Source organism: Myotis brandtii, unplaced genomic scaffold, assembly GCF_000412655.1.
Source record: "Myotis brandtii unplaced genomic scaffold, ASM41265v1 scaffold174, whole genome shotgun sequence".
NCBI lineage: Eukaryota > Metazoa > Chordata > Mammalia > Chiroptera > Vespertilionidae > Myotis > Myotis brandtii.
Genome location: NW_005356437.1, coordinates 1739204 through 1754720, shown reverse-complemented (window position 1 = coordinate 1754720; position 15517 = coordinate 1739204). Strand labels below are relative to the sequence as shown.

General features: G+C 37.6%; 1 protein-coding gene across 3 annotated transcripts in view; it reads left to right on the top strand.

Moving 5' to 3' along the window:
- FNDC3A (fibronectin type III domain containing 3A) overlaps positions 1 to 15517 on the top strand; it is a 227235-nt gene that overhangs the window by 125535 nt on the left and 86183 nt on the right. The window contains exons 1-2 of one of the 3 annotated variants that reach the window (XM_005863208.2): positions 9205 to 9346; positions 13246 to 13322. In XM_005863208.2, coding sequence (XP_005863270.1) covers positions 9340 to 9346; positions 13246 to 13322 — 84 coding nt within the window. In that variant the 5' untranslated portion in view covers positions 9205 to 9339. Of the gene's footprint in view, positions 1 to 9204; positions 9347 to 12220; positions 12367 to 13245; positions 13323 to 15517 lie in introns of those variants that run through there. The other 2 variants (XM_005863210.2, XM_005863209.2) reach the window with 2 other exon arrangements.

Sequence of the window (15517 nt, the reverse complement as noted above, 5' to 3'; positions counted from 1 at the left end):
CTGGCTGGCTCCTCCCCGGCCTAGGCCTAAAGCCTCAGTCTGTGGCTTGGAGCCGATATATGCAAATTAGCCGCCATCTTGGTTGTCAGTTAATTTGCATATACTCACTGATTAGCCAATGAAAAGGATAGCGGTCGTACGCTAATTACCATGTTTCTCTTTTATTAGTGTAGATGCTTAATTAATGGTGGCTCATTCTACAACATGTGTGTCCAAAGAACCTAGATAACTCATATGCACTAGTGGAACCTTAAGGTCCAGACCTTAAACCACAGAAACTGTGAGGAAACTTAAATATAGTCTGTCATGTGGGAAATCTATAATCTAAAATTTTAAAGCTTACCTAATATGTAAAAAGAACCTAGCACAACCCTTTTCAACATTAGCAGTAATGATTTAATGCAGTCTGTGCACGTGTTGGATGACTGGTTTGCCCTGTCACATGGGCACTTTTTTTTTCAACCCTTATTGCCTTAATGTTAGATTCTGATAGGATTTGCATCATTGATCCATATCACTGCCGGATGTCAGCATGTAGATGTGCAGTTATTGAGACATAGTTAACCTAATGTGCTGCAATTAATCCCAAGCACTATTTCCTACTAGTATAACAAAGAATGATTCATCATTGTTCACTTTAGACTGATACTAAAAATAGCAGTGTTCACAAGCTGCTGTATGTATGCACATTAATATCAGTCTTTGTAGCTTTCTAAAAAGCACTAAAAATACTTTTGTTTCTAAACAGATGCAGTCATGCTTCAAACTTTCTTAGTGTGCTTCTCAATGATATATATAAATCCTTAGCAATACAATTATAGGAATTTTCAATTACCTGTACACAGATAAATGAAATTGCCCATAATTCTGAATCATACTTAGGCCCCAAATCATCTAAGCAGTGAATAATGACCATGATTTTTTTTACAGAGAGGAAGGGAGTGGGATAGAGAATTAGAAACATCGATCAGCTGGTCTTGCACGCCCCATACTGGGGATGTGCCCGCAAGCAAGGTACATGCCCTTGACTGGAATCGAACCTGGGACGCTTCAGTCTGCAGGCCAACGCTCTATCCACTGAGCCAAGGACAGGGCGACCATGACTATGTCCCTGATTCATTATAATCACCAGTTCATTCTGTACATCAGATTATTTATTCACTTGATTCTTAGATTCACTTGTTGATAGATGCATGTTTGTTGTTCACAATTTGTATCTTTACCTTTTTCTTCTTCCTCTTCTTAAAGGATACCTTTCAGCATTTCGTATAATACTGGTTTAGTGGTGATGAACTCCTTTAGCTTTTCCTTATCTGTGAAGCTCTTTATCTGACCTTCAATTCTGAATGATAGCTTTGCTGGATAAAGTATTCTTGGTTGTAGGTTCTTGGTATTCAGCACTTTGAATATTTCTTGCCATTCCCTTCTGGCCTGCCAAGTTTCTGTTGAGAAATCAGCTGACAGTCGTATGGGTATTCCCTTGTAGGTAATTGAGTCTCTTTCTCTTGCTGCTTTTAAGATTCTCTCTTTGTCTTTTGCTCTTGGCATTTTAATTATGATGTGTCTTGGTGTGGTCCTCTTTGGATTCCTTTTGTTTGGGGTTCTCTGCGCTTCTTGGACCTGTAAGTCCATTTCTTTCACCAGGTGGGGGAAGTTTTCTGCCATTATTTCTTCAAATAGGTTTTCAATATCTTGCTGTCTCTCATCTTCTGGCACCCCTATTATTCTGATGTTGGTACGCTTGAAGCTGTCCCAGAGGCTCCTTACACTATCTTCGTATTTTCGGATTCTTTTTTCATTTTGCTTTTCCGGTTGGGTGTTTTTTGCTTCTTCGCATTTCAAATCTTTGGCTTGATTCTTGCGCTCCTCTGGTCTGCTATTGGGTGTAATATTCTTTATTTCAGAGCGTGTATGCTTAATTTCTAGTTTCTTTATCATAGCATCGAGGGTCTCATTAGTTTTCGTGAGGCTCTCCAGAAGTTTATTGCAAGCCCTCAAAATTGCGTTTTTTAGCTCTATATCCTCCATTTCTGTCATGTTTTTTTGTCTCCGCATTTTTTATGCTTTCTTGGTGCACCCCCTAGTGGTCTTTGTGCGCAGTCTTGTTCTAGTTGAGCCTTGATTGTTGTAGTTAATACTAGAGGGATTTGACCACCAGGCCGACTGGCTGTGTGAATCAGCTGTGTCTGCCGCGGAAAACTTCTGTCCTCTGGGGAGGTGCTAATCTAGCCTTTGCCTGAGGCGATCTGGCAAATGGCTCTGCGCAGGGCTTGGGCGGGGCGGGCTCAACAGGGCGGGCGGGCGGAGGGAGCGGTTATGGCCCCTCTCAGTCCCGTTCCCAGAGGCTCTGCTTCTCAGAACCCCCGGAACCGCTGCAAACCTCGGAGGGAAAGCTGCCTTCCAACTGATGCCAGACACTCCCGCTTCTCCCGTTTGGGTCCGAGTCCCCAGCGATTCGCCCGTATCTGGAGCTCAGAGTCTGAGACTCCCCCCTGACCGAAAACGACAACCGCGCTCTCAGCCACCAGCCCGCTTTGCGCGCGCACCTCCGCACCTGAGTTTTTTCCACACTGCGCCTCCTCTGAGCCTCGGTGTGCTGTTATTTTTCCTTCTAGTTGAAGAGTCTCTCCTCAGCCAGCCTTCCTGTGGTTCTGGGTGATGTCCGTTCCGTCTTTTAGTTGTATTTTTGAAGTGGTTGTTTGCGGCAGCAGTCTGCGGTGTTTACCTATGCCGCCATCTTGGTCTCTTCTCGACCATGATTTTTTATCTTCTGTAATTTTCTGCCTGATTTTATTCTCAAATTATAATCACCAATTAGTGAAATTTCTAGACTTAAGGCAATTACTACTTGCCTACCTCATGTGAATAAATGTTGCCAGGTATTATGTAGCCTTAACAAATAAGCATTTCCTATCAATAGGAAATTCTATTTTCAGCTTGCTAGCTGTGAGACTTTGCAAGTTACTTAATATCTTTGTATCTTAGTTTCCTCACCTATGAAATGGAAATAGTAGTTGTTCGATTTCATAGGAATATTATACAGATTAAATAAGTTAATATCTGTAAAGCCCTTAGATTAGTGCCTGATACCCAACCCAGTAAGTGCTTCTAAACAATATCACCCAAGTATAGTGCTAGTGATTGTGTTGACAAGCCTACCTGAAAATTAGTAGTTCAGATATGTGTTAAAATGTTACCAGGAATTCCATACAATTGGTATAACATGTCATGGTTTAATTTAAGAGAGCCCTCTGCAAAATAGTTGCTAGTGTTTTTGAAAAACAAAAACAAAAACAGGTTCATACTAAGTTTTCTAAAATTGTCATTTTATCAGGTAAGAAAGGGAAAATGGAAACTATGCAGCCAACATGTGTCCTCAGTAGAGACTTTCTTAGCTCTTGAGGAGGTTCAGGCAGTCTCAGGGAGTGTCGGAGATGGGTATGTGGAGAAGCTGCGTTTTGTGGCTCTGGGAAAGGGGCCATTTTTCTCCCCTGTGCGCCTGACCAATAACACACCACCCTTACAGGAGGTCCACTAGCCCCACCCTCCTGACTCCCTGTATCCCCACCCTGCCAATCTTGCACCCTGCAGAGGAGTCTGCTGGCTGTAGTCAGGCTGCGCCCAATGTGCAGACATGCAGACTCAGGAGTTCGTTGAACAGCTGGCAGGCAGAGGCAGATCTGTCTTGTGACTTTTGTTGACCTGCCCCTGGGCTTGGCATGGGTGGCAGCTGGCCTTGGTATACAGCTTGGGCCCTCCCATGTACAACCAGGTTTAGAAGAGGCAACCACAAACTGTGGATCTTTTTGTAACTCCAAAAAGGTAGCCCAGGGCTGGTCACAGGCAGCATATGACATTGACCTGTGCCAGAGATCCTTTCAGGAGGCCCCAGAATCAGCACTGTCCTGTGGAAACCTTCAGACCACATCTGAGCATGACCCAACTAGCTCTGCAAGTGGCACACCCAAAGGGAGATCTCAGCGGGCACCAGATCATGCTGGGGCAAATTTCACTTCATCGGGTCAGCTCCCACAGTACAACTTGTGCACTGTGGTCAAGGTCAATCCTCAGAGTCAGCCAGTCTGAGAGTCAACCCCACCCACTGACAGGCCAAAAGCAATCAAGACTCAACTACAACAGAAGGCTCACAGAACCGACACACTGGACATTTCTGGAGCACCTCCAATAATCATCAGACTGTGTCATTGAAACTCACAAGATACCTACTACATTAGGCAACCATACCAAGACTGGAGACAGCAGAACTACTTAATATACAGAAACAAGTACAGAGAGACAGCTAAAATGGGGATACAAGAACATGCCCCAAATGAAAGAATAAGAGCAATCTGGAGAAAAAGAACTAAATAAAATAAAGGCTAGAGGTCAAAACAATGTACAGAGATTATGAAATGTTAAAAGGATTTCTTTAAGAAGAAAGAAAAAGAAGGCCAACGTAATTATAAAGAATACAGTGGCAATAAATATGTACCTATCAGTAATCACTTTAAGTGTAAATGGATTAAATGCTCCAATCAAAAAACTCAGGGTAGCTGAATGGATATGAAAACAAGACCCATGTATATGTATGCTTTCTACAGGAAACCCACATCAAAACAAAAGACACAAAGATTGAAAGTAAAGGAATGGAAAATTATATTTTATGTAAATAGAGACCAAAAAACTGGGGTACCAATACTTAAATCTAACAAAGTAGATATTAAAACAAAAACTATAATAAGAGAAAAAGAAGGACATTACATAATGATAAAGGGATTAATCCAACGAAGGATATAAGCCTTGTAAACATTTATGCACACAACATAAAAGCCTCTTCTCTAACTACAATGGTATGAAACTAGTAACCAATTTCAAGAAAAAATTTTTGAAAAACACAAACACATCAAGGCTAAATAATATGTTACTAAACATAAATGGGTTAACAATGAGATGAAGGAAGAAATCAAAAGTTACCTTGAGACAAATGAAAACTCAAAATCTCTGGGACACAGCAAAAGCAATCCTGAAAGGGAAATTCATAGTATTATAGGCCTACCTCAAGAAACAAGAAAAAGCTTAATCTAATTTTACACTTAAAGGAACTAGAAAAAGACCAACGAAGTCCAAAGTGAATAGAAGAATGGAAATAATGATCAGTATGGGGATAAATGGAATAGTCTAAAAAAAAATACAAAAGATCAAAGAAACCAGGAGCTGGTTCTTTGAAAAGATAAACAAGAAAAAAAGAGAGGGGCCCCAAATAAATAAAATCAGAAATGAAAGAAGAAAAGTAACAACTGACACCACAGAAATACAAAGGGATTATAAGAAAATACTATGAACAACTATGTGCCAACAGATTGGACAATCTGGATAAATTTCTAAATACATACAATCTTTCAAAATTGAGTCAAGAAGAAACAAAATCTGAACAAACTAGTTACAACCAATGAAATCAAAAACTCCAACAAACGTTCTGGACTGGATGACTTCACGGGTGAATTTTACAGGATATTCAAAGAAGAACTAACATCTACCCTTCTCAAACTATTCCAGAAATTCAAGAAAATGTAAAATATGCTCATCGCTGTATAATGCATTTCTATAATTGTAATACTCTCGGTGTATCCTCTCACTTTGTTTTATATGGAAATTTTTGACTTATGCACTTTCTTGAATTAACAAGTTCTTTAGGAAATATAAAATACATCTATTTTATACTTTATTCATTATAACGGAAAGATCCTTGAAAGTATGGATCATGTCACTAATTCTCAGCATTAGAACTTTGTGGCAATTGCAACAATAGTAAAGGTATAGAACTGAGTCTCCTTAGAATGGTCCTAAAGACAGGTGAAAATACTGAATGAGACCACAATGACCAATAAAGCAAAGACCGAGTGGAGAAGAAAGTGGAGGTAATAACAAGTGTAAATGTGGAGAGATAGCTTTGACCTAGTGAAGGAACAATAATTCTGAAAATAACATTGAAAGGGTTCAATTTTATGCTGAGATATGTGGATGAGGTCAGTTTGGGGAAGGTCTTTAAAGAGTAGTGAGGCCCTGACTGGTTTGGCTCAGTGGATAGAGTGTCAGCCTGCGGACTCAAGGGTCCCGGGTTTGATTCCAGCCAAGGGCATGTACCTTGGTTGCGGGCACATACCCAGTAGGAAGTGTGCAGGAGGCAGCTGATCGATGTTTCTCTCTCATCAATGTTTCTAACTCTCTGTCCCTCTCCCTTCCTCTCTGTAAAAAAAATCAATAAAATATATTTTAAAAAAAAAAAAGAGTAGTGAGGATCTCTGATAATCTCTCTAGAAAACAGGATGGTTATTAATCATTGATAAATTCCTGAAAGAATTCCTGAGCAATACTGACAGCTGAGTTGAAGTTGTAGATAACTAAATTTATAAGCATGACAGTCTGAGTGCTATTTTTTAAATATATTTTTATTGACTTCAGAGAGGAAGGAAGCAGGAGAGAAAGATAAAAACATCAATGATGGGAAGAATGATTGGTTGCCTCCTACATACCCTCTGCTGGGGATCAAGCCCACAACCCAGGCATGTGCCCTTGATGGTAATCGAACCTAAGACTCTTCAGTCCACAGGCTGACACCCTATCCATTGAGCCAAACCAGCTAGGGCCTGAGTGTTATTTGATTTCTACAGTTCAGGTCTAAGAGAAGGGAAGGTGATTATCTGATTGATTGGATTTGGGGATTTTTCAGGGGAGAGGATGGGAAAGAAAATCAGTCTATGAAGGCAGTGTTGAATCAGATAGAAAGGGGAGATCATTATGAGAAAAAAACACATGTAGAAGAGAACTGGAGAGGTGAAAGATAGATATGGTGGCCAGAGACTAAAACATTAAACTTTTTAAAAATGTATCTTTATTGTTGAAAGTATTACAGATGTCCTTTATTCCCCCATTGACCCCTTCCACCCCACATCCACCTCTCCCACGCCTTCACTGCACTATTGTCTGTGTCCATGGGCTTTGCATATAAGTTCCCCAGTTAATCACTCTCTACCCACCCCTGCTTTCCTTCTGAAATTTGTCAGTCTGTTCCATACTTCTATGTTTCTGGATCTCTTTTGTTCATCAGTTTATTTTGTTCATGAAACTAAGATTTCTAACATGAGAGTGGAATTCTAAGTGAAAGTTTCATGATATGTCTTTGAACAGAATGGAAGAGAAGAGTTCAAGAAAGTTTGAGGCTAGATTTTTGAGAACTGTGAAATTGTGCCAAAGTTCTCAGTGAGGACTGAGCATGACAGCAGTTAGATGGGGTAGAAAGTTACATACTCATATGGTATAACCTCAAGGAAAAAGAAACTTTAGCATGAAATGGGAACAACAGTGGTAATGGGGAAGCAGCCTTGGGGTATCTGGAGACTGCCTCAGAAGAGAAAGGGAGGTCTCTGCTCCCAGGGGCTGCTAGAAAAACTGTCCTAGGGGAGAGCCAGGTTTCATTTAAGGGAAGTATATCAACAGCTGTTCTGTGAAAAGGTTGAGAACATAAGGGAATTTATAACGGGGGAAATGGTTCTACTGAGCACAATTGAAAAGGTAACCAGTGGGTGGAAGGAGGCAAAAGGGAGAAATGGGGACATCTATCATACTGTCAACAATAAAAATTAATTTTTTTAAAAAAGAAAGAAATGGAAACACAGCTGTGTGAGAACACAGCCAAAATGAGGAAGTGGGCTTGCAGGGGCTTGCTTTTTGTTTAGGGACTGAAGATCAGAGGCATGGTTGGAATTACTGAGGCTGAGTCCAATATTTCAGGCCAGCCTTGCCTTTTAGTAGGAACTCAGAAGTTAACAATTACCCTTCCCCGTGTGTGAGAATGGTCTTTTAAGGTCTTATCTTGATGTCATCCCTTGTCAGTTCTTGTTCACTTATTTTGGAGACTGGCCTTTTGAACATGGTTAACTGTTTAATATAGCCTTAGATACTGAATTTTCTTCATTGTGTGCCCTTAGCATATTACTTAACTTCATTTAGTTTCTTTGCCTGATGCCGACTTTAATTATTGTGAGGATTACGTGGGTTAAACATGTAAAACACTCCTGATGATGCCTGGTATATACTCTGCACTCTATAACTTTATTATTTGGGGGGGGGGGGGGGGGGAGGCAGGGAATAGTGATCATACTTTTATGTATATTAACTATCATTTATTGAGCAGTGCCAACCATATTTAGTACTTTAAATTTATCAAATATGATTCTCACAATGCTATGAGGTTATTTTAACCTTTTTGCGGAAGGAAGCAGATTCAAAGAATAAATTGCCTTGCTAATAAATATGGAAGCTGTTATTAAAACTTATCTTTTTATACCAAAATTCATTTTCTTTCCATTCTGCAACTTGTTACAAATCATAATAATTATCATTACCTGTATATTTGTGTTAGCTATTAATACATTTCCTTAACTAACATATCACCATAAAGTGATGAAAAGGCCTCCAAAAGTTTTGACAGTCTTCTTCCCCTCTCTTGTAATCTTTGGTCTCCTTCCTGGTCTCCAACTGTGCCTGGGTAAAGTGCTCTAAGCCTAAACCCAAACCCATGATCTATCTTTTCAGTTTTCACAGATATGAGTAAAAATGCCATCCACCAAATATCCGTATTAATATCCAGGGTAAATCTTAAATTTTAAAAGAGAGAGAAAAAGAAAAGAAAAAGAAAACCAAAATAAAAGTAGTAGCCGTTATTATTAGCTTCAGGGGTAAATACCAGCCTGAAACATAAATCCCCCTTTGGGGAATACATTGATCAAGCTTATGTTCTTAGTCAATTCTTTATGGGCATTTTTAAGGGCTGAGTATGGAATGTGGATCAAGTTACACAAAGATATTCTACAGTGAATCCTCTAAATTAATGTTATACATATCCTAAACTTTCTAAAGGAAAAGTGCAGGCTGGATAATAAAATTTGAATTAGAAGATTTTGCCTGGGATATTACTGGAGGAGCACGTAAACAAAGAGAATCGTTTTACATCAAATATTTTTGTACTTGTATTTTAATGAGCGTTTGAGTTGGCTCATAAGGGAATTTGAAATAAGGTCAAATTCAAGGCAGCGACAGGAGAAATCATTTAATCATTTACTATATCCGAAACGCTGCCTACAGGAACGGTTGCTTTTCCTTCTTCCCTTTCCGCGGTTAACTGCAGGCCACGTGATAGCGTCACGTGACTCGGTCAAAGGCTCTTTCCTCAGCTTTGGGGGAAAAAAAGCGAACCGTTCTCCAATTAAAACTGTTAACGTGTACTACGCTGTTTCCTTGTTGGATTTTCTTGTTCCCTGCTGCTACTGTAAAAACAAAATGAGTGGTAAGATTTGCTGACTGTTTTTGAACCTTCTGTTTTTATTTTAAAGCATAGGAAGTGCTGTATTAAGCTAACGTGTGCTTGCGTGTGTGTGTGTGTGTGTGTGTGTGTGTGTGTGTGTGTGTGTGTTTCAGTAGCTGCCAAACCTATCGCTATAAAAATATTTTAAATTGTTGCCACGCAATTATAAAAGATAAGACTCTAGAGTTGGGCTGATTTTATATTTCACAGAATATTTCTTTCCAGCGTTTTTATCTCTTTTTTGTTTTTACAACTGAAATCTGAACATTGGCATCAGAATATTTGGAAGCCATTGTGAAAGCTTGCTTATAAAGAGAATGTGTAGCACATCAGCAGCTCGTTTCATTTTAAGAATTTAAACTCAGAAATATTTGTACATTCGTTTAAAAGAACTTAAATGTGAACGTATGCTAATAAAGAAAATGGAATTTTACTTGTACTAGATGATATATCACCTTTAATAAGTTATTGATGGCACTTCTAAGGAATTGAGGTGAGGGGGCTCTCAAATTTCTTAAGATGATTGGTGAATAAAAATGTTTCTTCTTCTGCAAGATTTTGGAATAAGAAATATGACCTTAAAAATAATAGCTCTATGACTTGGGGCAGATTTTGCTCAAATCATGTAGATTATTCAGAAGCTGCTGGGTGTATCTACGGTTATTCAGATATAGCTACTCATATGCAGATGTGCATTTAATGGTACAATCTGTAACACATTTAGCTGCTTCATTGGAATAAAATTCCCCTCACTGCTTTTAATTAGGGTTTGTAGTTAATCTTTTAGTATTTCCCTAAATTAAAAAGTATCATTGTATTAAGGAGGTAATCAATCATTTGCATCAAGTATGTAAGGTTTTAGGACTTAGCTACTATAGTCAGGAATAGCAACAGAAATGTAAATATTGTAGTTCGAAACATCAGTACTTGTATTTACTATATTTACACAATGGTAGTTTTATGTAAAGTTCAGTGTTCAGTGTTACTTCACACCAGTATTTTAGATATAAATATAGTACCCCTGAATTGCCTCTTTAAAAGCTAATCATGCACCATTTCCACCTCAGGATAAGGAAATTTACTTGCTAGTGTGAAATGATTACTTCCTAGGGAAATTAGCTAATCATTATTCCAGTACTGCAACTAGTAATATATTTACAACTGGTTTATTTTGGGTTGGGTTTGTTTTATTCTGTTTTCAGTAACACACTTAAATACAATTAAAGGCTAAAGTAGAATTTCATACTACTAAATTATAAACTATTTGACAGCTTTCAAAGTATAATATTGTTTGAATTATAACCACATATTGATGTTTTTAGTAAAAGAAGGGCAACCCAAAGTAGTTATGTAGTTTTACAGTTTTAAATTTAATCAGCAGTAACTTTTTTACCCTGATGGCTAAAAAGAAAAAACAAAAAACACTACACTGATGACTTGATACAAGGATTAAATTTGACAACATGTGAAAGGAATCACAGTCCATGGCATATATAGTAGAAACTCAATAAATGTTAAATTCCTTTATTAAGATTACAAACAAGATTTTCAGGGAATTCTCTTTCTGGTTCCCAGTTAAATTTCACATATGATTAATAATATCTGTCTAATAAGCCAACTCTCAGGATTCAGAAGTAAACCAGCATTAGTTAAAACTGTTCTCGTTTTTTCTTGAGTCCAGCATATAGAAGTTAAAAGGTGAGTTTTAGATGAAGCCTTTCTTGCCTCACAAATTTTATTTAGTAAATTAATAAGTAACGTCTTAAATTTCAGAAAAATTTGTTTTTCCTTTCTTTTTCAAGAGTATAAAGATAATGAGGCCTTAACCTTTCTTAGAAGCATCAGCACATGCTTAAGTCTCAAATTACATTAGTTACCAGTAATGCATAATATTCTATTTTAATGTTTCCTGAATATGTAATTGAACTATATCCTTAGAAATGAAACTGCCTGATTTTGTATCCTGATTTTACCACTTAGGTAAGCTTAACCTCTCTGCCTTAATTTCCACATCAGGAAAATGAGAGTAATAATATTTCCCTAATAGAATAAGTATAAAGAGGGAAAAAAAAACATAAAAGGCCTGGCACACAGTAAGTTAGTATTAGCTATATATAATTAGATATTGTAAGATAGTATTCTGAACAACTTCATGTATTTAGTGGGCTAGTTTTGAATGGGAAGAGTATTTTATTGAAAAGTTATTTTTATAATCATCTATTACATAGCATAATTTGGTAGTCTGCCCCCCACACATACATACACATGCACTCCATACTTCCTCTTAACTACTTGAGTGTTTTCCCTACTCTTCCTTCCCTACCCCTTCTCTTCCCTTTCATCTATTCCTTTCTTTACTCTCCCCTTCTCTCCTTTCCTTCCAGCCCCTCTGTATTCTCTTCCTGTCCTCTCCCTTACGCTCCCTATTCTTCTGTTGCTTCTCCTCCTCTGCCCCTCCCTTCCTCTCTCCCTTCTTGCCTTTATCTTGTTCCCTACCCTCCCTTCTCTCCTCTCTCCCCTTTTCCCTTTCCACTGTTTAGTATTTCCTTTCCTGGATCCCCCTTTTTCCTACGTTCTTCTTTCAGTTTCTTTCCCTATCTCTCACCTCCCTTTTCCTACTCCCACTACCACTTTGTTGTTGATCATTACCCCTTATTCCTTAGAAAGAGGAACGGTGCTATCTATAGAATTGCTGGCAACCTCCATGCTCTTTATTTTGTTTTTCTGACTTATGTGTAATGTTACCAGTGAAATTTGTTTCTTTTCTGCCCTATAATTAAGTTTTTCCTCTTTTATAACTAAGATCCATTATATGTACTACAGGTTGAAATTCTACATATAAAAGGAACTCTTTCCCCATTACGTTCTTCATCAGACTCTTGGGTACCTCTCTTTCCTTAGAAATGAGTAAGGCTCTTTGAGAAAGTTTCATTTCAAGTTATTAAAACCATTGGGTGACGGGACAATGCAGTCTAAAGTTACCAGGAAAAGGGGATCTGAAGGTGAGATTTTCTTTTTAAGTTAAATAAAGCAAGTAACATTTTAGTTCCTAGAAAGAATAAAACACACCTTTCAAAGTGTCTGTTTTATCTCAGAAAGGGTAAGAGAGATGGTAAACAAGATATATTTATAAAAGTTGTTTGGAAAAGGTAACACTGTAAAAATGAAAGGAAATGTAGAATAAAACAAGCTGAATTTTCTTTCTTTTTAAAGAACTTCTCAGTGTAAGAAACAAAAACCTTTTTTCTGTGACTAAAAATACATGTGGTGTTTTTATTTGTTCTCAGGCCCCCACAGACATGACTTACGCATTACACAAGAGGCTTATTTAACCCTAACAAAGCAAGTTCCAAATTCCTAACTATTCTTCCTTTTATTGTTTTTTTCCTCTTGAGTTTTTCTTGATTTTTCCTATTGCTTTTCAAAATTTTGCCTTTTTATCTTTCATTTGTTTTATATGCAAAGTTTGGTTTTATTTTCCTCGAGATCAGTGTTTCTACATTTGCACAATAATAAGAGTCACCTGGGATATTTGTAAAGTAAATATACTGATTCAAGACTCCATTTACTATAAGCATACTAAATAAAAATCTTTAGGAGAGCCTGGAAATCTGTATTTTTAAAAGTTTCTCTGGTAACTATTATGATCACCAGGCAAGTTTGAGAAACACAGCTGCAGGTAAAGCAGTCAGTGTACTTTATAAGATAAAGTTTCATATATTATAGCTTTTGAATCATCTGAGTTTCTTTTTATAGTTATATAGTTCCTATTAGTTTGAGTGTTTAGTTTAAATGAAGTATTCAGGTGTAATTCAAATTGTTTTCAACTTTAGCTTGCTAAGTAATCCTGGATTAATACATTATTTCTGTGGCCCATTCAGGTCCTGCTCAGGTTCCAATGATGTCTCCAAATGGTTCTGTGCCTCCTATTTACGTGCCTCCTGGTTATGCCCCACAGGTATGTTTTTATGTTATTTTTCTTTTAATATCTATATAATAGAGAGCATAATGTTACTTTAATTTCCCAATACAGTGTATCTTTGGTAAATTTCAGGTACTGTAGTACATTTGGTGTATTTGGAAAGGAGGAAACAATTAAAGTGGTAGCACTCATCATTTAGTTTTTCTTTGGGTGTTGAATTATAATAGAGAATAAATTCTAGAGTTTTGTTCCCTGAATATGTGACTATTGTAAGTACTATAAAGGTTAAAAGGTACCTACACTAACATTTTTAAAATTATTTGCTTAGAAGTAACCCAAGATATGCTTCCAACCTTATTCATACAATGGCTCACAGATACCCAGCACATTGTAGTAAATCGAAGGGAACTGAGACCTGTAAACCTGCAACTCTAAGGACTAAGAGGATCAATACTATCACACACCTGTAAGGCTTCCCTGCACACCAGTTGGGAATTTCTGACTTAAAGAATAAAGTATAACTAACTTACTTACACAGGAAAACTGAATTAAACTATAATATACTGCAGATGTTCAGTATATTCTGCTACTAAGATTCTGCGTAATTTGTACTCATCCTAAAATCCTTTTGGAGTACAAAGTTTTTTTTCCTAGCAAAGAATTTATATTTCCTTCCTATTTTATGCCAGAATATTGTGAGGTTCTATATCTTTAGGCCAAGAGCCACTAAAATAATCTTCCCATATTACTTTGAACTTTTCACTTCTTATCATAAAGAGCCTTTAGTTGGCTTGTTCACTCAAGGAAGTCTAGATTTCTTGACATAATAAAGCCTTACACAGTTCTGTCCTACCTTTCTCTTGATAGGTCTAATCACATATCTAATCATTTTTGCAGCCAAACATGATTACTCACATACTCATGTGATGTTTTCCTTTCTCCATGGTTTTGTTAATGCTGTTACCTGGGCATCTTATTCATTCCCTCATTACTGCCTCTTAAAATTCTACCCATCCTTGAAGACCTAGGTCAAGTTATTTGTAAAACTTCTTGGTTATGTATTTATACACCACCTAATATTATGATGTACATATATTTTTTTCTCTTATGGGATTTTAAGTTCCTTAAGGCTAAGAGATGCCTTTTAATTATTTTTGTTCTGTGGTAACTAGAATATAGTAGTTATAAATATTTGTCAAATAAGTGAATGAGCTTTAGCAGTAATCTTACTAGAAGGATTATGTGAGGCTAGTGGGCTACTACTATCAATCTTAATTTAAGATTATCTCTAGGAAGTGTATCATTTTCCATTACACAGGGTAATCCAAAGACAAAAATCTAGTCTTATAAGGATTGAAATAATGTAAGTACCCACTGTGTAAGAATGGATTCTAGCATTTTGACATCACTGTGAAAATGCAATTTCTGATTTTAGAAAATACTTATTAGTTCTAGCACAGCTAAGCACTTGATAATTATCCACATCTTGACATATAAGCAAACATAATTATATAGCAAATTTAGAAGCTATGAATTGAACTAAATGTTAAGACACACAGGTGACTATAATAAAGTATAGGTTGTATATGGCTCAATAGGAGCCACATAGCACACATGCTAAACCTATAAATAGCTATCTATAGTCTCCTTTCAGACTTTTGCACTGATCTCTCCTCAAGGCATCAGGTTTAATCACCTTCATCCCTTGCCTTATGTGTTGTTGTTGACTCAAGGAAGGTCAAACAATGTTTTTGCTGTATCATCATGTGATTTTGCTGTATCATCAATGGGATTCAGCAAATATATATATCCTAAAAAGTTTGGTCAGAAAAACAAGGACTACAAAAATAAAAATCCAGTGGCTGGCCAGTGTGGTTCAGTGGTTGAGCATCGGCCCGTGAACCAGGAGGTCACAGTTTGATTCCCCTTCAGGCACATGTCCAGGTTATGGGCTTGATCCCCCAGTAGGGGGTGTGCCGGCAGCCACCAAACAATGATTCTCTCTCATCATTGATATTTCTCTCTCTCCCTCCCCCTTCCTCTCTGAAATCAATAGAAACATCTATACCAATAAAAGGGTAATATGCAAATTGGTCAGGACACCTTCACAGTAATAACCAAACAGCAGGCTGCACGGGGCGACAAGACTGGCAGGGGGTTAGTGAGGGACAACCAAATGACTGAACAGCAGGCTGCGTGAGGCAACCAGGCTGGCAGGGGTGACCATGAGG